This window comes from Rhineura floridana, chromosome 17 (genome assembly GCF_030035675.1).
Source record: "Rhineura floridana isolate rRhiFlo1 chromosome 17, rRhiFlo1.hap2, whole genome shotgun sequence".
In the NCBI taxonomy this organism is placed as follows: Eukaryota; Metazoa; Chordata; class Lepidosauria; order Squamata; family Rhineuridae; genus Rhineura; species Rhineura floridana.
This window is the reverse complement of record NC_084496.1, coordinates 29,009,890-29,031,827: the sequence shown is the minus strand read 5'-3', so window position 1 is coordinate 29,031,827 and position 21,938 is coordinate 29,009,890. Positions and strand designations below refer to the sequence as shown.

The following is a 21,938-nucleotide window of genomic DNA, read 5'->3' as shown; positions in this document are numbered from 1 at the left end:
TCTGGGAGATGGTTGTGAGGATTTGTACTTAGGGTTGGTAGGCAAAGACAGAACAGGGATCTTATTGGTGCACAGTCCACTCTGGTGCCCAACTACCTCCCTCACTGAGCTGGCAAATATAGTCTCTGGTCTGGTGCTGGAGAATCCGAGGACATTAGCCCTAGGGGACTTGAATATTCATGCCATGCTGTCTTCTCTGGGCCTACTCAGGACTTCATGGCTGTCATGACAATCATGCGGCTATTGCAATACACCATGCACCCAACATGTACTGCAGGTCATATCCTAGGTCTGACTTTCACTACAGAGGGTATTGGGAAGGATCCGCTGATCGGGGGTGGTGGTGAATACTGCCTCATTGTTTTGGACACATCGCTCCCTGGTGAGATCTGGATTGGCTGTGAATGACACACCCACACCCACAGTGGTAGAGGGTCACTTAAATAGGTCTGCCCCCAGAATTTCTGAATGTGCTAGAGGATTTTCCAGGTGGCATGGTTGGTGTTCCTGTCAAGGTCCTAGTTTCACTGTGGAACAGTGAGATGGAAAGGGACATTGACATGATTGCTCCTAAGCGCCCTCTCCAGCCATGGGGAGTCCAGGAGGCTCCTTGGTTTACTTACTTACTTAGATTTATATCCTGTCCTTCCTCCCAGCAGGAGCCCAGTTTACTGTGGAGCTCCGACCAATGAAGCAGACTGGACTAGAGTGTGAATGTGACCAAATAGTTCTAGTGTGAATGTGACCAAATAGAGGAACAAGTATATAGCCATTCCTACCACATGGCAGCTGTGACAATGAAGAGAGCATATCTCTCTGCCTCTATTGTGTTCTCAGTGAATCACCAAGCAGAGATTTTGAGAGTAGTAGACTGGCTGGTCCAGAGCAGTGTACAATACTTAACAATGGACCACTCAATAGCCTGTTGTGAGAGATTTGAGAATCACTTTGAGGGGGAAATTACTCAGATCCATGCTGAATTTGATACCACAACTGGTTCAGCTTGTTGGAGGTTCCTGGAGCACCACTGAATTACAACTTGTGGGATCAGTTTCCATTGTTACAGTCCAAAGATGTAGACAGGATGATTGTGGCGATGAGGCCCTCTTGATCTTTGCCCATCATGGCTGGTGAAAACTAGTAGGAGGGGATTAACTGGATGGGTTCAGGGAGTGGTCAATGCCTCACTATGCTTCACTACTGGAGAGAGTTAAGCCCATTGCCTTGAAAGAGATGGTTGTGCAACCCCTCTTGAAGAGGGCCTCCCTGGATCCAGGGGTTTTAGAAAACTACTATCCAGTCTCTAATGTTCCCTTTCAGGACAAGATAATTGAGAAGATAGTGCTCAGCCACCTCCAGGTATGCCTGGAGGAAGTAGGTTATCTAAAGCCATTTGTCTGATTTCAGGCCCACTTTTGCCATAGAAACAAGGCTGTTTTTGTTGGTTAGGCTATACCGGTCCAGCAATGGCTGTAGCTAACGAATCAGCCTAAGCTGGGCATATGCACACCCAGCCTTAGAAGCCACTTGGGACTCTAGTGAATCCAGGAGTATCCCCAGACTACAAATCTGTATCTTCAGGGAGAATACAACCCCCTCCCAGAACTACCTAGGCAAATATATATTTGTGTATATACACAGCAATGTGATGCGCAACCTTTTGAATTAAAGATAAGTGCATGGATCAATTTAAACTGTCTGGTGCAGTCTATGTGGCTGAAATGGAGAAACACTCCTTCTGATCCACTTTATCAAGTCCTGAGAATGCCAAGATATGAAGATCTCCATAAGAGATTTGTTTTTTAACAAGCTACATTTAGAGAATCTCCTCACTTTACTCTTAACAACACTTTGAATCTCCAGCTAAGGGAAGCAAGAAAGCATGATCTCTCATCTGTTTCCTCTCTGGCATGCTGGTAATATACTAGGAAGAAAGGCTCCAGTAGTCCTTGGGAGATGTAGCACTCCCAGGGCTAATTCCAGCAAAGTAGAAACACGCACAGCAGTATGGCAGGGGGACGGATATACTAGACTGCAGTTGTGTTTTCCATGAGCAGAGTGAATGAGACTTCATTTCTTGGGTGTTTAAAGTCACCCCAGGGCTGGGTTAATTATTGACTCAACTAGAGTACTCCAAGAGTTGATGACAACTTGTTAACAAGTATTTTCCAATCCTGTAAGCAACCATCCAATATGCATCTCTGATGAAACAATATAGATTGGGAATGACTACAAACAAATGTTAAAAATAGCTTCTGATATCATGGCTTTAACCCTGTTTTAAAACTGAAATTACATCTGACAATATAAAGCTTATTATGGTTGCTTCTGCTCTGCAGTAACTAACACCTCAAATGTGTACTTGTCAGACTTTTACAGGACAAGAAGTTTTAGTTTATTTGTAAACTGCGTATCAGTTCAAAAGTCTTAATCTTCTGTATGTCAAATACTGCTTCTATTTCATATGTTGAAATTAACACATTTGCCAATCCCACCAGGTCATAAATTCAATGACTTAACAGACCTTTTATCCTATAAAAATATGTTCCTCTATCATCCATTTTCCAAGTTCTAGCAAAGTATAATGGACATTAGCACCACTTTAAATAAGCATTCAGCCCCTTATATGATTTTAAATTATACATTGGATCAAGTGGCATAAAAAAAATTAAGCTATCATCTCTTTTAACCTGAGAAAATCAGACAAGTTCTCTTTCTTTAAATATTAACTTACTATTTCTCATTAAAGAATGCTTAAAGCTATGCACTGAAGTTTTTATCTCCCTAAAAAAATCAACTTCAGATAGCATTGTAAGTGCCAAAAATAATATTTCTAGATTGTCTTTTAATGCTTAAAATGGAAGTTCTTAATATTTTCCTAAAGTGTTTCTTTGTCACTAACAATTCTCACTGCAATTAAGACAGTGCCAGATTTACTACTTCCTTTCAAATGTAGTTCAAAGTGCATTCTAATCATAGTACATTATAGCCGGAACATTGGAAGCTTCTTTATACTGAGTCAGACCATTGGCCTATCTGGCTCAGTATTGTCCACAATGACTGGCAGCTGCTCTCCAGAATTTCAGACAGGGAGTCTCTCCCAGCCCTATCTGAGATCCCAGGGACTGAATCTGGGAGTTTCTGGCGTGCAAGGAAGATGCTCTGTGACTGAGGTACAATCCTTCCTCAGCTACAGCCCTTCTCCAATCTGCTAGTCTAGTAAGAGATTTTATACACACCAAACATACTGCAATGCTGCAATGATCTTCACAACATTATGACTTCCTCACAAGGCAAGAGGTCTGCATAATAAAGCTAACAGTATAAGTATGGGAAAGTTTTGACAAAAAAAACTACCAACTATGGCCTCATCAGCATGAATTTCAAGTGGATATATCGTACATCTGTGCTTAGTATGATATACTGCAGTGGTTTCCAAGCGTTTTCCCTACGACCAATTGAAAATTGCTGAGAGTCTTTGCAGATCACTTAGTGATTTTTCTGCCTGTTGTAGCAATTGTAATGTGCTGGGCTAAATGCCGTATTCATTGTGTTTTACTGCTTCTTTTTATACAATACAAGAAATAAAAGCAGCAATGAAAATACAACTAAAAATCAGTATAAATACTTAAGGCGATAGGTGTGCTGTCTCCAACCACAAATCCACAGACATGATGCAGACCACAGCTTGGGAACCCCTGATACACTAAAAATCTTATGCTATATTAGAATTACATATGGCACTTGAATGTCTACGTTAGAAAGATGAACTATTACAGTGGTCTCTAGCACCCTCAAATCTTCGTTGATCTTTCATATGTAGATTAAGATCAATTATTTTAGCTACTGCGAATTCCTGCCTTTTCAGCTGCCATAACTTTCAAGTTATACAAGAGTGTATAAACATCCCCATGAAATAGATTAACCACGTTGATCCAAAAACACATAGCACCTAACTTAATTTCTGTCTCTGTGAATATAGAGACTACCATGTTTTTCCTTCAGCAGTCTGCCTCACAATGGCAACATTAATATGTCTGGATTAAAGTTAGGGGCAGAAATGAATGGCTACTAGTTTTTATATTTTTATAGAATAGCCATACTTCTCTGTCCTTGTTGTCTTTGTTGCAATCTGAGATTTTCTGGGTCAAGCAGTGCTTTACCTGTGACGTCTCCCCCGTCCAGTGTTAAGACTATCATGAATTGTAGACTTTGGCCTTATCACCTTGTCCAGCAAAACCCTTTTCTCCCCTCCCCTTTTAAACATTTGTTTTGGTTAACTTCCTGTCTGATGAAGAGATTTAATGAACACAAAAGCCTGATCGCTTCTTTGTGACCTTTTAGTGAGTCCTGACAAAATACTTATCCTACTGTTACATACGAATTTAAAATAAATATATATACTTAAATCTATTTATCCTGAAAGTAGCTCTACCAAGTCCTAAACATTAAGTTCTCAGTTTCATCTTCCCTCCCCTTTTGCATTTTGATAATGATTCTCTGCAGGGGGCAAACTTCAACCTGATTGGTTCAAAGTGCTTGCTGGAAAGCAGACTTGAACCTGCCTATAGTCTTGTTTAGGGAGGAGCTATAATGGCAGAATAGCCTTGGAAGAGTTTTCCTCTAGCAACCTGATGCTACATCAAACACTGACAGCCTTCTAAGAGGCAGGAACTTTTTTTGCTTTCTATAGCTGCTGGAGATTCTGAAATTGTGGTGGCCACACAAAACAAATACCTGCCTTATTATATCATGTTTTAAGCTAAAAGCAGAGCTTGACCTATGGGGGACAGGGGGTCCATAATGAAATCCATGAGTTATTTGGTTGGATTCAGGGGGTGTACTGCCTTCAAGTCAATTCCGACTTATGGTGACCCTATGAATAGGGTTTTCATGAGGCTGAGAAGCAGTGACTGGCCCAAGGTCACCCAGTGAGCTTCATGGCTATGTGGAGATTCAAACCCTGGTCTCCCAGGTCGTAGTCCAACACCTTAACCACTACACCACACTGGTTCTCGATTCAGGGGATGGGACTTGGGGGGTTGCCCACACTGGAGTTGTGTATTTGCAGCTGTCTGTATTCCCATTTAATTTTTGTAGTCCACATGATATTACCCTTAAACAACAACAATCTTGATCCTTTTTCCTTGTAAATTTGGGTTTACCCAATACGGAGATAATCTGGTAAATTGGAGAAATCAAGCTCCAAAATGTTCTACTCAGGGTCACAATTTGCTTTGTTGTGTTGGGTCAGTGAATCAATCGTCACTTTCTGTTACTCTCCTTTCCATGCCCCCTACTTCTCCATGAATTCATCTCTTTTCTGGCAGCTCTCATAACTATTTCCAGCAGTCCTGAAGGGAGCCCAGTTTTATATATATATTTTCTTTTGATCCTTCAGATTTGCACAAAACCAGAAAACTGCACAAGCAAATCACATTAAACATTTCTACACCAGATATATTGTGCAGCAATCTGAAAAGTATGTGCTGATAATTTGCCATTGCTTTCATTTCTCTTCCAGCCATGTTCCTAACTATTTTCAGTGAAGCACAGTCTTACATATATATATTTTTTTATCCCTCAGATTTGCACAAAACCAGAAAACTGCACAGGCAAATTTACAACTGTCTGACTGTGTGCTTTTGTGCACTTTCTGGGCAAAGACATTAAAAAACAACACCAAAGTGCTTGCACAGCTGTCTTCATGCATGGCCTGCCAGCACTTACATGGCATAATAGAATCCAATTAGAAGGTGGAGACAAACACAAAAGGGAGCACCTCTTGGTATGATTGGGAAAGTCCTAAGCTGTTCCTCATATATATATATATATTCAAATACCTGAGGTTATGGACTACTCCAGTCTAATTTGCATGGAGTGGGGGAGTGGATTAACAGCTAAATAATGCTAAAGTGTGGACAAGCCCAATACCTGCCTTGTCGCCTCCTAAAAACAGTAGTTAATGCAGCCAGGTCCCCCCTGCCCCTCAATGAAATTGAACGCCGGCTATTCTACTGAGATCTTCCACAGAGATCCTTCTCATTGTCCCTTCAGGAATTCATAAGGTGAAAGACAACGTGCAAAAGGATCTTTCCTGTCATGGTCCTCCACCTCTGGAACTTCCAACCCCAGAACATCTGTATGGCTCCTTCACTGCTTGCATTTCGGCAACCAGCTAGGCGTTTCTTTTTAATCAGGCTTTTGAGCCCTCCTAGGTGTTTTGACTGCTGTATGTTTTATTCATATTATTGATTCTTTTAGTGTAACTTCTTCTATTGTAATATGTGAAATTACCTTCAGTTTCATATATCATGAAAATAGGTTTTTAAGAAGTAACTCAGAAAGAATTGCTGCTTAGTTCTACTGATAGTTTTCTGTGTGTGGTGTTAGGAAGGGGTCAGATGTCCTGGTCATCTTCTAATGCTGCTGTTATTGTTATTAAATGTATTACCTGCCCTTCACCAGCTAGTCCAGAGGGGGAGGTTACAATTTAAAATTCAGTATTAAAAACAGTTACAACTGAGTTCCAGTTTTGGAAAAATGGCGGGGTATAAATAAAGATAACAACAACAACAACAACAAATTACAGTCGCAGAAATAGGGTGGGTCCTGAAAACATACATCTCAGGTGTCAAAGGCCAGGACAAAAAAGTTCATCTTCAACATTCCCCCAAAACTGTACTGCCTTCAAGTCGATTCCGACTTATGGCGACCCTATGAATAGGGTTTTCATGAGGCTGAGAAGCAGTGACTGGCCCAAGGTCACCCAGTGAGCTTCATGGCTAGGTGGGGACTCAAACCCTGGTCTCCCAGGTCGTAGTCCAACATCTTAACTGTACAGTGAAGGTACCAGACATGTTAGATAAGAGTCCCCATTCAGAGATTCTTGTATGCTGCAGCAGGGTACACACAACTTTGTAGGAAAAAGGTAGAGTAAATTGGGGGGGGGGTTAGGAGAAACACTGCCCTATGGATAGCTGAAATCCCACTCAGTAATAGGAAATGGCTGTGGCATCTGATGGGGAAAACAAACTTTGTAATATATCTGTATAATGCATGTAGAAGTAAAGACTTCTGAGTATGCAGAAACAAAATATGAGTTTCAAATGGGGGAAAGTAATTGTTTCTGACAGATACACTTTCCTCCCACTGATTGCAAAGCAACTTTCTGGCATCAAGTAACAGGAAATTACCATATATCCCAAATTAACTCCACTAGCCATTGCAAAGAGCATGGTTTACCAACTTCAGCATTATCAGGTTTTGGCTGATGAGGACCCAAAGAACCACATAGGACTAGTTCCCACATCTAAGAGGTAAGAGGTTGGACTCCTGTGTTTTTAAAAACAGCCGCTGCCATGTTGCATAGCAATCTGTTTTTTAAACTGAGAGATCTTTCAAAAGTAGATTATGACATGGCATGGGTTCCTGATGTTCAAAGAAAATTTAAAAAATTAAACAGTCCCACTGGATATACACGCGCATTGAAAGATCCTAGACCATCTGCAGACTAGCAGCATCCCCAAGAGTACAAGTATTTATTTTCTGTATTAACCATATTTATAAACCATCCTTCATTTCGCAGTAATTCTAGGGCAGCATTTACTGCCCTAACAGCATTTAAATTGTAACACAGTAAGGAAACCATAAAATATCAATAAAAATCAGTAAACGATTACAATAAAAATAACAAATGAATAGGCAAAGGCCTTGATCAGTTAAAACCAAACAACTTAACTCCCATCAAAAGCCTGAGAAAACATTAAGGTTTTAATCAAGCATGAGAAGCCATCCAAGCCTGGGGGTGGGGGGGTGGGAGACTGAGTTCCACAGCTAGCACACCACTACAGAGAAGACCCTGTCTCATATCACCACATAGCAGGCCACGCGCACCAATGAGGCAGCAAGCAAGGCCTTCCCTGCCAATCTCAAGGTCCAGGCTAGTCTGTTTATTTCTTTTATTAAAGATACTTATAACCTGCCCTTCACTCTATGACCCAAAGCCCAACACACACACATGCACACACAGACACTGCATTAACAACATTTCAGCTAATTCCACAGTGCATTCATCATAATATAATCTGAATAAAACTTGACATGGCACATTCACAGTCATCATGACACTTCAACATACTCAAAGGCCTGGAGAAAGGGAAAGGCACTCCAACAAGTACCTCAGTCTCAGGTCATTCAGGGCTTTATAAAACAACCCTAATTGTCATAGGACTGGTAACACATAGGCAGCCAGTGCAGATCCCACAGAATGGATGTTGCATGAACTCATGCTGAACATCAGGAAAAACTTCCTAACTGTTACAGCCATACAACAATGGAACCAATGACCTAGGGAGGTGGTGGGCTCTCTGATACTGGAGGCATTCAAGAGGCAGCTGGACAGCCATCTGTCAGGAATGCTTTGATTTGGATTCCTGCATTGAGCAGGTGGTTGGACTTGATGGCCTTATAGGCCCCTTCCAACTCTACTATTCTATGATTCTATGAACACCTGAACATTCTTGTAGCAGTATTCTGCAATAGCTTCAGTTTCTGTGCCATCTTCAAGGATAACCCAATGTAGAGCACATCAGTCACTGAGAAGTGAGGTTACCATGACACGTATTACTATTCTGGTCCAGGAATGGCCACAGCTAGTGAACCAGCTGGCTGAAAGAAGTAGGCTGAGAGAGAAAATATAGCCACCCTAAATATACATAATTATCAGCTTACTCTCAAATACTGACCTTTGAAACAATATGGTGATGTATTGGTGGACCAATCTGTGTGTAATGGGAAACTGTTCTAACATCTCCATTTATTGTGAAATGAGTTGAGTTCACAGCATCTCTCCTGTACGCCTAGTTCAGTTCAAGAAATAATATATGAAAACATTTAAGGTCAAATCATAATGCCTATGACTGGGTATAACCATTGCTGCTCCACATTTTAAATGGTACGTTTATAGCAGGATTTTACATTTTGTTTCATTACTTTTGGTCTGATACAAAGGGACATAATGCTCCTGACCAACTAATCAACCCATGTGAAGCATCAATAGTCTCTCCAGATAGCTCATTTTCAAGACAAGCTTCTATTAAAGTATATCACCTTTTCTGAAACATGAATTCTTAATGAAATATTTTTAAAATGATGGGATACAAATAAACACAGAGGACAATGAAAAGCAGTTCACCACAATTTAAACTTCAAGTTAAGTCCATTGTGCTACTACAAACACTCCCCTATAATGTAATATACTTTTCAAAGGGCTACAGAAGTAATATTACATAACAAGGCCACAGATACTTTCTTCTTCCTTCCTACAATGAAGTGTTCATACTTCAGTGAATCACTTGAACATCAGTCACAATGTAACACAGTTGAATCTCCACTCCTTCAGAGCCTTTATGCCTGTTTTGTTCTACTAGCAATCATACACACACTTCTGGGACTGGGATTTACTTCTGAGTAAATGTGCTTAGAATTGCACTGTTTCCACTGTTGGGGAAATTGGTCTAGTTAGTTTGACTCTGAAATCCTGGAGATTACTTACACTTACCTGAGAATAAGTCTCAAAGATCTCAATGGGTCTTCTTTCTGAGTAGATATGCATAAGACATGTACAGCGGCCTTGGATTTTTTCACAATGTCATTCATTTTTCTGGTTCGTAACATTACTAACAGAACATTTTACATGACAGTGAAACAGTACATAAAGCTACAGAAGATCTTAAAAGCTAGATGCATACATCTTTGACCAGATCAATAACACATTTGAATCCTAGGCATGCTCAAGCAATTCAAGTTCAATGGGGCTTACTCCCAATTAAGTGTGCATAGGACTGTGGTCTTACTTTTTACTGACTGCATGCAAACCTTCCATTACGATATTAACTGATATACAAATACAAGTACTTCCCAATGCAAGATGAAGGTTACTTTCACCATTCATCCATAGAAAATAGTATTTCTTAAAAAGGTCACTTTAATTGATTCCAGCATATGCATGTAAAACTGGCCTCACTGCAGACTTCAGGAAATCCAATTTAAATAGCTGTTCAAATATTTGTCTTGCAAAAGGTCATAATGATATTTAGCCAAAAAAGAAAAGAGAAGAAAAAGTATACAAAGTAGGGTGTGGGGGAGAAAGAATATGCTATTTAACTGGTACAAAATATTACAAGAGATTTGGTATAAACACCAGCCTATTCTGCAAAGGTTTACAGGCCTCGGTTGTCAAACAGTTCAGGGAAAACATACACAATGGGATGGAAGAGCCAGAGTGATGACGAGGCTCCAGGTAATGAGCAAGGAGCGCTTCTTCTGGGAGTGAAAACTTCAGACAGAAGTGGCACACGCCGTCAAGGCCAGGCCGGAGCCAACTGCGTCGCCGGCCCCGCCTCTCCCCACTCCGGCTGCCCAATTACTAAGCGCAGAGCTTCTCCCTACGAAATTCTACAACTCCAAAGAAATTGGGAGGGGGCGAGGGAAAGACGTGCTGGAAACTTTTCCGGGCTGTCACAAAGTCAGCCGTCAGGAATACTCTCCTTACTAGAGGCAAAACAAAAACCCAACAACACAACCCCCCCCCCACACACACACCCCGCTTATTTCTTCTTCCATCTCTCGGTTGCCAAGGGGAAGGGAGCAGCGTGGTCTCCCTTCAAAACGCCGGCAGATACAACGCACCCTTGGCTGGTTTCCATTCTTTTCTCCCCCTTCTTCTTCTTCTCTAGAGCATCTTAGAGGAAAAAGGGGAGCACAAGGGAGAGAGTGACGAACTGCCTTTGGTTGTGATACGAAATGCCTGGGCAGATGAACGCCCTCCCTGCCTCTCTGCCCACCCACCCCGTCCGAGACCACCAGCAGGAGCCCAACAGGCCGTTGCAGCCCCGCCGGACACCCGACAACCCCCAGCACCCGCAGAGAAAGTGAAAGCGGCGCTTGTTGCTCGCGTCCTGCCGGGTAACCCACCGCAACGCCAGAGCCTGCGCTGGACTACCCGGCGCTGCTTCTCACTCCGCCAAAGCGATGCCGACTTGCACGCATTTGGCCGCGAGCGCGCTGGCACCCTCTCGCCCGGGCAATTCGATTCCAAGCGCCTGGCACCGGGTCTCCGAAGCCTGCCGTTCGCTTCCCCTGCTCTGCGGCCCCGTCCTTCCACTGCAAAGGTCCTTGATGGGGAAATGCGGAGGCACGAATCAATCGCACCGTTTGTCTGTCTGTCTTAAACCCTTTATTGTGAGGAACCTGAATGAAGAGCGCGCCAACATACAATGGTACCCATTTTCTTTCTCTTGTTAAGCTAGCCTAATTTAGCCTTAGCCGGCAGATTTATGGCTCTTTTCCCTTAACCGCTCACCCCAATGTATTTCGGGGGGGGGTGTACACACAATCAACCAAAAAGTTAACTCTTCCCTTGCCTTGGAAGCCTTACATTGCCAATTCATCCCCAAGCAGTTAAAGGTGGAGATAGCAGAGAGCTCAGACAGGATACGGCCACTCTCGCGGCTGTATAATTACACCAGTGATGGGGGGGGGAGAGAGAAAGGGATCTCGTGGAGGAAAAGAGGCGAGGATGCACCCCACGACTGCGCGGGTAGCCCTTTTTGCAACACAAAGCCCCTTGTCGAGGAGAGAGGCTGCAGTCGCGAGGGTTGCCTCTCTTCCGCGGACTACAGAGGCAGGGCTGTATCCAGTGCAACCCTTCAGCCCCCTGAGCAGCGGAATGCTCGACGTCTCCTTGCGCCCGAGAGGCCGGCAGCGCATCTCTGTAAGCAAAAAGGTCTCCAGACAAGCCTTACCTTGTGCCAGAGCTTGCAACGCGTGAAGCTGGAGCAAGAGCAACGCCCACCGTGCCCGGCAGGAAAAGAAGCAGAAGTTTAACTTTATCTCCGCTCGATCTCGCCACCTCTCCCTCGGCCGAGCAAGGGCTCCGTTCCCCACGCTCCGGACCAGTAGTTCCTCGCCGGCGCCGCCCGGGGAGGGCCCGGCGCGGAAGCCCCTTCCCTCCCCCAGGGGGGCCATGCTCCGACGGGGGGGCGGGGGAGCGCGCCGGCGGCCCCCGTCCCGAAGTTTTCGGGGGTCGGAAGCCCCCGCCTGGGAGGAGCCGCGCTCGCTCTGCCTTGCGCTGCCTCCGCGTGCCAAGCCAAGGCGAACGCATCCCCTGGGCATGGCTCTCTTGCAATCGCCGCCCAAGTCGATGAGTCTCGCGAAGGAAGAACTGAGTGCACCAAAACAAGCAGGCAGAAATGTACAACACATGTTCCTCTGGGCGCCTCCAATGCCTTCGCCACACACACATACACACACGCACAGGGAGAAAGAGCGTGAGTGAGGGCGCGCGCGCGCGTCTCTCTGTGCGCGCGCGCGTGTCAAGTTTCCTGGCGTCAGTGTTTCAACAGCTCGGGGCTCTTCCTCGCATCCCTCGCAAAGAGCCGGCCGCGGAAGGAGGAAGCGGCTCGGTCCGTTCCAGCGAGGCGCCGGCGGAATATCCAGGGAGCACCTTCCATACCGTAGAGATGACGGCGGCCGGCCCCGGCGTGGATCAGGCAGTGCTACGATCTCTGCGCCTGCCTTCCCCGCCCAAGCACAGGCGCCGCGAATGAAGTTCCAGGCGCTTAATTAGGCCAGGGCGAAGACCTGGAAAGAGGCCGGGAGGGCAAGAGGTTGTTGCGCAAAGATTCACTCCAGCCCCGCTCCAAAAGATCTGCCGGGTTCGCGTGGGTCACCAGCTCAGTCCTCCCTCCTCTTAAGGAAGCCGGGGCAGGTCTGGATCCGACGCTCCTCGCTTTCTCCCTCCTCCGCGCGCGCGCAGGGGAGGGGTCCTACCGTGCCCCCCTGGAAACCAGCCGGCGGCCACCAGGTAAAGGGAGCCCCGCTCCTGGCTGCTGTTTCTCCCAGCAAGATTTGCAACCAGTTGGGCGCCAATGGGAGGGAGGAACCGGAGGGGGGGGGGAGCGTCGCTCTCTTTCTTTCTTTCTCCCTCTTGAACTCTCAGGCGAAGGTTGGGAAACCTGATCAGATTTCCCTCCCAGGAGGCAGAGAGAGGGAGCAGCAGCAGCTCACCTCCAAGCGATGTCCAAAAATGCTTTCCCCTCCCCCGCTCCCCTTACACCCGGCGCCACTTCTGGTCAGCTGGGGAGGCACCGCCGAGACAGAAGCCCCCCAAATCGAGGGGGGTGTTTAAAGAGGGAGATTAGCCGGAGGGAACAAGGTGAAATCCTCTGCCTCGCGGCGCCCCCCCCCAAGCGTCCCCTGTTGCACAAGCAGGGGGGGGATCTTCTTGCGCTTCTCTCTCTCATGCAGAAGCTGTGAAAACACGAGGGAGGGAGGGAGAGGAGCTGTAAGAGCCGTTCCCCGCGACAGAAAGGAGACCCCCCCCCCAGCATCGACATCCCACGTCCAAACACGTCCCTTCGACCGTTTTGGAAGCTCCTGTGCCCCGCTTTAAATTGGGGTCCCCTCCACCCCCAGCACATTTATGTTTAACCCTTGCCTGTCTGCAGCCCTCACTTCTTTCTGGGCATGAATCTCGGGGTCGGGGTGGGTGGAAGGGAGACACCCAGCGAGCCAGATGAGAGCGAGGGGGGCTCTGGAAAGGCTGGAAAGAAGCACTCCCCGGCCCCTCTCACTTCACCTTTGCAGGTGGGCAGCCGGCGGCTGCTCTACTTGCGGGTGGGTGGGAGCCCTGCCAGCTCCCCCGAGCTCCCCCTAAATTAAACCCACCCCCTAAACTCAGGAGCCTCCCCCCTTACACTCAGCCGGACTTTCTGCTGCTGAGTTAAGCACAGGCAGAGAGTCGTCGGGGGTTGCTTCCTCACCTACGCGTCGCTCCCACGAGACGGAGGTCCCAGTGTGCCCCCCATCCCCACCCCAGGCATCACTTTCTTACATGCCAAAGCCCCATCGATCTCACTTCCGAGGACTGCTGTCCCCTCAACTTTTCTCCACCCGCATCCCTAGCTCGCTCCTTTTGTTGTTGTTTTCTGAGCAGGTTCGCTCGAAACGAAGTCCCGCAGAGACTGAAACGGGCTCTCTGTGTGTGTGTGGTGTGTGTGTGTGCGTTACTTCCCTCTGCCATCAGGCTGAGGAGGAGGAGGGCAGCCCCAGCTGCTGTCTGTCTGCCCCCCTCCAAGTCCCACTGAAGTCAATGGCGCGCATTGCATCGCAGCCAAACTTCTCCCATCCATCCCCCGCCGCCCTCCCGAAACTCTCTTCCTTCAAGACCCTTCCCACGTCCCCGTTTCTAAACTTCACCCGCCTTGCATATTGTCGCCGGTCTCTCTATCCCCACCACCACCTTCCCTCGAATTTACCTGGACCCGAAGTGCCCTGGGGCAAGAGGGGATGCGTGTGCGTGTCCCCTATCGCCCTGCGCTACCTCACAGGGCTCTTGTGAGGATAAGCATCCTCTTCTCCTAGGCATTTCAGCATGTGGTTTTAAATTGCTTTTTAAAAAAGGTGTTTTGAAATTTGTGTATTTGTTTTTCATTGCCGTAAACCGCCCAGAGAGCTTCGGCTATGGGGCGGTATACAAATGCAATAAATAAATAAAAAAACCGCTCGGCAACCCCACGAGGGCTGCCCTGGGGTCGGAGAAAGAGTAGCGTTGGTTGTCCTTCAAGGCATCGCGCCCTCTCCTCCTGCGCGGCCACCTTAAAAGCCTCCTTTTGTCCCAGCGCGTCTTGTAAGGCGCCACAGGAAGCCCCCAAGACTGCCTCGCTGGAATTCCCCCTCGTGAGGGGAGGAAAAGATCCTTTCGTAATCTGCGTCCTGAGCTGCGAGGCGGCGTGTGGCGAGGATTAAAAACAAAACAAAAGAACCCCAATGATCATAAAGGCTAAAATGTAGGAATATTATGTATGATATATATAATATATATGAGGTTAGGGGGTGGTTATACATCCACATACTTTTATTTATTTATTTTTGCTGCCAGGTGAGGGGGGACAAAGGGAGGAGAAACGAGCCCTCGCCTCAGAGCGGCTGGCACAGACTGACAGAAACCGCGAGCGCGCGCAAGCCAGCCAGGTCGCTTCCCGCCCGCAGCATTCCCTCCTCCCACTTTCCGCTTGCACCGCCTTCCCGCTCGACGATTGGTCGAGAAGGCGCGCGAGCCAGGGCGCGGAGAGGGTGGAGTGGCGGAAGTGGCAGGGGAGGAGGGAACACAGCGCGCGCTCTCCCCCCTCCCTCTGTCGGCAGGACGCACAACTCCCGCTCCCGCCTCGCCCTCTGTCTGATTGATGGGCTGGCTCTTTGCTAGTCGTCGCGTGGACTGCGCCCCCTACAGGCCTGCAGGGGGAGGCGGCTGCAAGCTGCGGCGGAAAGGCGACGGCCTCGCTAGAGAGCGGCGCGGGCGGAGAGCCGCCCTTGATAAAGGAAAAAGAATAAGAAGCATGCTAGTAATCGTCGCCAAGGGAGGCGGCGGCACCGCCCCAGGCTTCGCGTTTCCTGCCTTTGTGCCCGGTTGTGCCCTGCAGCAAGCCCGGTGGGGAGGCGCGGGGTGGGTTTGACCAGGGGCAGCAAGGCGCAGCGGTGCAAGGCGAAGGTCTTTGCAGAGCTCCTCCACCTGCGCGACGCCCCTCGCACTTTCTGGCTCCTTTGATGTGCAGGCTTGGCTTGCTGAAGGGGCCAGCCAGGGTTCAAAGCCGCGGCTTTTGCGCACAGCAGCGCTTTCCCCCTCCCTTTCTGGTCTCCCCCCTTGTTTGTGTGTGTGTATTATTAACGGGCGGCATTAAGAGGATTTGGCGAAGTGTTTGGAGAGGTGTTGAGAGCCAGGCGCTGCCCGCTCGTTCTCTGGACATGCTTGCTTGTGAAGGTGAGGAATCGGTGGTCTCAGCGCACCCACGGGAGGTACCTCTTCGGCCATCCGTCACGCCGAGGCCATCTTTTCCGTTCTCTGAACCAGGCGCAGGTGCCCGGTGTCTGCAACCGCCACCCCTTTGCAGTTTCTTCTGCCTCCACTTCAAAAACACCATCCCCCCCCGCGCTGCATTCGTTGCATATCCTGTAATCTATCACGAAGCAGAAGGGAGCTAAATATTCCAGCAGGACTCCTGTGCCTTTAATCGTCGATTAATTTATTTAAAGGTTTTGTGAGTTGCTTTTCTACCTGTATATCTAGAGTGACATACAGTTGTAATAAATATAACAATAGTAGCCCTGCATACTATTAAATAAAAGCCTACAAACATGAAATACTTGGCAAATGGCAAGGCATAAAAATCAATTAAAACCCCAAAACAACTGCCAGCTCCCCCTTCATATACACTTTCCCCGTTACAAGAAACAATGCGGAGTAGTCCATTAAAGGCCATGATAAATATAGGAAGGGTTCAACGGTACTTGTAAACCAGGAAAAAAGGTGAATCTAGGATCTGTTTGAGGGTAATATTTCAAAGTGGCAATTTACATGGTGCCAAAAAAGAGTTAATGTATTGCCAAAAACGCAGGCAAAATGGACACATTGACATAAAATTTGCATGTGATAATTTATAGGAATAGGTGCAAATGTAGAAATAATTTCTATAAATAGAAATGCAATGCAACTCACCATAGTGAGGGAGACCAAGTGACCTGCTGTGGGCCTGCTCAGTTTATTGCTCAGGTATGGCAAACTGTTGATGGGCAATTTCCAGCCCTGCTCCTGTGCTCTCCCTTTGTGGGGTTCTTCACCTTTAAGCCAGGTGTGTACTGGACACACCCCTTCAAATAGAGGACTGTCTCAAAGGGCACATGGCCATCGTGTGGTCCTTGCCATTCATACGGGTCACTAGCCAAGCCTGCTGGGCTTCCCTCGTGCCTAGAACTAGGGGTTGAAGAGAGATTAATTTGGTTTGCTTTTTAATGTGAACCTACTAAATCCACACTTTCTAAACTAAACCAATGAATGGAACCACAGCTGTCCTTCCAAATTCACACTTTTCTGGGTTTTGCAATGCAATCAAAGAATGTATACAAAAATTTGTATATTAGTGAAAATAATCTACATAATCTAAACTGCTTTCTACTAGGGGGAAATTGCTGGTGAAAATGTACATATCGGACAAAGTTGCGAATGAATTTTCATTCAGACTTGCAAATCACAGCTATCTTCAAAAATGGGGTGAAATCAAACTTAAGAAAGGAAAAATGAGACATGAACAAAGCTCAAAGTGACAGATTCATCCACTGATACCTGGAACAGGGGGAACCCTTTTTTTTAAACTCCGAGGGCCTAATCCCTCATCTGGAACCTTTTGGGGGCCACATGGCAATGATGTGCAGCGCCAGAAGCAAAAGTGAGCAGACCAATGGATACGTCTGTAGGAAGCTACAGGAAGCATCGTAGCCAAGAGGGAGAGCATGTGCTTTGCGTGCAGGAGGTCTTGGGTTAAATGTCTAGGCCGGGTCTGCCTAGAACCCTGGAGAGCTGCTTCCAGTCCACGTAGATGATACTGGGGTAGATGGACCAATGCGGAAGGCAGCTTTCTGTGCTCCCATTACTGTCACCCTTGCATAGTAAGCTGCACTCCAGCCACACAGAAACCAGAGGCTTTATGCCACACCCCCTTTCTGTCCCGGCAAGCAAGATTCATTAAGACACGACACATTCCAGCTAGACAAAAGCCCTTGAGGAGAGGGTGGAGCGGGGTCAATGAAGGGCATGGCCTGTGGATAGGGGGTGTGGACTAGGAAGAACCTTGGGGGCCAGGATGAGAGTCCTGGGGAGCCACATTTGGCCCCTGGGCCTGAGGTTCCCATGTCCCAGAATCCTTTGCAGAATCAGAAGGTTCTGAAGCCAATGCGCAAAAGAGTTCCCTGAAGCAGAAAGCTTGAAAACCACTTCCTTAGGGAATAGACAGAACATTGGCAAAAACATTTTTTTTGCAGAGGTCCAGCCAAACATTTCACTCCGATTGATCACTAAGCATAGTTACAGTGGGGGAAAGTAATCCACTTTCCTATTACAATAGCAGATCTGAAAATATGTAGGGTTCTGCATTTTACACTCTGCTCGAGCTGTCTGTTTTGGCAAGAACAGAAATTGAGCCGTGCTACATAGTGATGATCCCCAGGGAGAGCTGCACAATTACCAATAGTTAATTCAGAGCAGTAGAGAATAGTTACCTTTATCACGGGGTTTTGATGTGCAGGCAATATCTAATTTACCTGAGCTGGAAATGCAGAGCACCCTTAATTGGGTTTTTAATTACTACTAACAAAGAGTATGGCAGGAGAAAAATCTCCTTGCTAACTTGTTTTCAGTGTTCAAGGTCAACTGAGAGTGTGTGGTAAGGACGTCTGGGATGGTCTCTTTCTGACATGTGCCGGTTTCGTCCCTACACCAGTAAGGAGAAGCAAGATGCATTTAAAGTTATGTCAACTTTGTTTAAAAGTTGTGCCTGGAGGCTGTAATGGGCTGGATGAGGGCCAATAAACTGAAGCAGCAAGACAGAAGCACTGTGGATTGGTGGTTTTGGGTCCAGGAACTGGGCAGACAGCCTGTCATGGAAGGGGTTTCACTCATTTTGAAAGGCCGGATTTGTAGCTTGGAGTCACTCTTGGATTTGGCTGTGTTGCTGGAAACAAATGTGGCTTCAGTGGCATGGAACACCTATGCTCAGCGCTATCTGGTGTGCCAAGAATGGCTGTATGTGGACAGCGACAGCCTTGCTAGACTAGTCCATGCTGAGGTGCCCATCGATCTGGATTATTGTAATGCATGGTATGTGGGGCTACCCATGCAGATGGTTCAGAAGCTGAAACTACTGCAGAAATGCAATTGCCAGGAATTAGACTAATATAGCCAGAAGAAATCATAGGGTTATATCCAACTATATTCTTCTCAGAGTCATGTCCATTAATTTCAGCAGGTCTACTTAGAGCAGTATTTGCATGCAGCCCATACAATACTGATTCTGAAGAATCTGCAGTCAGTTGCCAATACAATACTGAGCCCAATTTATACATTAACACCTTACGTTTCTAAGCCCTAAATGACTTAGAAAGGAGGTACCTGAAGGAGTATCAACCAGTCTAGCCTTATGACCTGTGCGGTGTGTGTTTATAAATGTTTATAAATATCCTTCTGTATGTTGTTGTTTTTTAAATGAAACATCAGGCTAACAACAGCAACAGCATCCAGTCCAATCAATTCAGTACAATGCAGTGAAATGAGATCATTAGGGCTGTGATCCCAAGCACTACTTGCGAATAAGCCCCACTGAACACACTGGGACAGCCTTTCCCAAACTGGTGCCCTCCAGATGTTGGTTACAGCAGGGCTAGGGAGTCAGAGGCCTTCCAGATGCTGTTGGTTTACAATTTCCCACAGCCCCACCCAGCCTGGCCAATGGTCAGAGATGATGGGAGTGCACAGGTTCCCCATTCCAGGGTTGCCACACAAGGAAAACCTGGGTTCTAACCTGTTGCTTACCCATGAAATGCACAGGGTGACCTTGCATACTCTCTCCTCGCCTCCTACCCAAAACTGATCACACAAGGTTGCTGAGAAGATATAAGGGGTGGTGGCATACTGTATGTAGCCACCCATCTCCTTGTTGGAAAGGCAGGATATAAATATAATAAATATGAAAACTGGGCAGAAATTTCTGAGAAGCAGTTTTTCTGATCATTTTCTTTTCCATCTCTTCTTGATGAAAGAGGATCATTTTGCACAATACTCTCCACCATTTTGTGTGTGTGTGATGGCTGCCAATTCTGGCTCACAATGTCCCTGAATAATTCTAGGACTGGGGTGTTGGGGGGGGGATGCAAAATGGTGGCCAGGCTGCCAACACAGTTTCTGCTGCTGCTGCTCATAGCAAGAACAACTAAACCTTTAAGCAAAAAAAGCCATCCTGCTACTGCAGGTAATCCTGACCCAAGAAAGTGTTTGAGAATTTTTTCTTCCTCTGGAGAATATTTGGTGAGATAGTACAGCTAATTTCACTGCCTGCAAATAATTTTGGGAAGCCATTTTGCTCAGCTGTACAAATAATAATAAAAATTATAAATAACTACTACATAATCAAAACAACAGATTCCAATAAAGCGTTACTTAACACTTCTTGATGCATCTAAGCGTCGATCTATTTTGTTGCTCTGTAGCTGGAAAAGGCTAAGAAAGGTAAATCACTATATGAGTTTTTAAAAACTAGAAAAACATATCCGCTGGAAAATGTTTTAAAGTATTATAATTCTTTTGGGCATTCATTTTTAACTGCTATATTTAGCATAAATTCGTCCTTTACTAGACATCAGTACTTTGAGTCAAGAGTTGTACAGTCTAGTCAGAATCAGTTTGACCCAGAAGTGTGCTCTGTTGATTTTTTTTCAATGGGAAATACTTCCCCATAAATATGCTTATGATTTCATCCATAAGTTCAATATCTAAACTGCAAGAACCACTCAGCATATGTTTGGATGCATAGGCTGAGATTCAAGGAGGTATTTTAGTTGAGCCCAAGATTTACGAGTAACCCACCTTTTTTGGTTTTAAATGCCTTCGAACAGCAGACATCCATGTCAAATCTAGGTTTCAAAAATAGCTTGCTTCACAGAATGGAGAACTGCTACTCCAGAAACAGAAGCCCTATTTCTCTTTGAGTATTAGTGACAAAGTTCTCTGAGTCTGGGCCATGTATGGAGAGGAGAGGGTTGAGCCAATGCCATTTGTAGGGCCAAAATAACTTGTGCATATTCACATACATACATGCATATGTTTGATAAATCATATTTTGATAACCTACAGGCAGAAAGGCAAAATCTAACACAGAATTATAGCTAAAAGCAGTGAGAAGCCCACAGAAAACCAGAAGTGACTCTTGGCCCCTGCTGGGGCAGGATTTGTAGACAGAATTTTGACGAACCAGATTTCAGGAGGAAAGATAGTAGATCAGGGTGCAAATGTCAAGGGTACAGATAGAAATACAGGAACAAACAGGATTATACATGTCCTGAGTTGGAGGGCAAGGTTGGGTTATATCTCCTTGTCTGGAACAGCAAGGCAAGAAAGTGGGTGAGAAGTCACCGAGATGGCAAAGGTCTAGGGATGCCATCAGAAGGAGACACCCCAATTTGAATCGAAATAGCAAAGAGAAGAAAAAGTTCTGGCCAGATAGATACAGGGAGATCTAGAGGTAAAGGAAGGAATTAAATAAGTGCAGGAGGATGGGGCGGTATGTGGAGGGTGTGTGTGTGTGTGGAAAGACCTGTGACAGAGTAACTGGAGAGTAGGGATGTCAGAGAAACTGCCCAACATTCACCTATTGATCTCATGTTTGGAATGAAAATCAATCCAGCAAATATGGTATTTTCAGTTGTTGTTGCTTTCTGTCCTCAAACAATAAGTAATTGATTATGTTTAACCCCACACACACACACACACAACTGCATTGTGTTCCATTTGCATTGAAAAGAATGGGATGAAATAACATGATGACAGTGTAACTTATGTAATTTATGGAATTAATTATGTAAGTTCTGTAACTTTGCCACAGCAGACAGTGAGATGAATACTGTAGTTTTTGGTAGAAGATGAACTGCAGCAGAATGGAAACAGTGTAGCATGCAACAAACACAGGGCAGAATGGAAAGCAAAGCCTTCTTACATGCCTACTGGAGAGTAACTAAATAAGTGCAACAGAAGGGAAAGTGGGAGGAGGAAGAACTGACCTGGAGAGTCAGACCTGTGCTTGAGGTTGTCAAAGATTACCCATGTTTGCAAGCTAAGTGACCATTATGTGGAAGAACCAAGAGCTTTGTATGTGTTGCTTTTTCTTTTGTGTGTGCTGTAGTTATAGCTTAATGTTGTTGTTGCTATATGCCTTCAAGTTGATTATGACTTATAGTGACTCTATGAATCAGCAAGCTCCAGTGGCATCTGTTATAAACCACCCTGTTCAGATCTTGCAAGTTCAGGTCTGTGGCTTCCTTTATGAAATCAATCC

The 21,938-nt window shown here is 46.0% G+C and overlaps 1 protein-coding gene across 4 annotated transcripts in view; it reads right to left on the bottom strand.

Moving 5' to 3' along the window:
- The window catches only part of SDK1 (sidekick cell adhesion molecule 1), a 681,727-nt gene extending 668,692 nt beyond the window's left edge, over window positions 1-13,035 (bottom strand). For 2 of the 4 annotated variants that reach the window (XM_061599424.1, XM_061599427.1), the window contains exon 1: window positions 11,808-13,035. In XM_061599424.1, the coding sequence (XP_061455408.1) occupies window positions 11,808-12,267 (460 nt within the window). In that variant the 5' untranslated portion in view covers window positions 12,268-13,035. The remainder of the gene's footprint in view (window positions 1-11,807) is intronic. The other 2 variants (XM_061599426.1, XM_061599425.1) reach the window with 2 other exon arrangements.
- Between the last annotated feature and the right edge of the window lie 8,903 nt (window positions 13,036-21,938).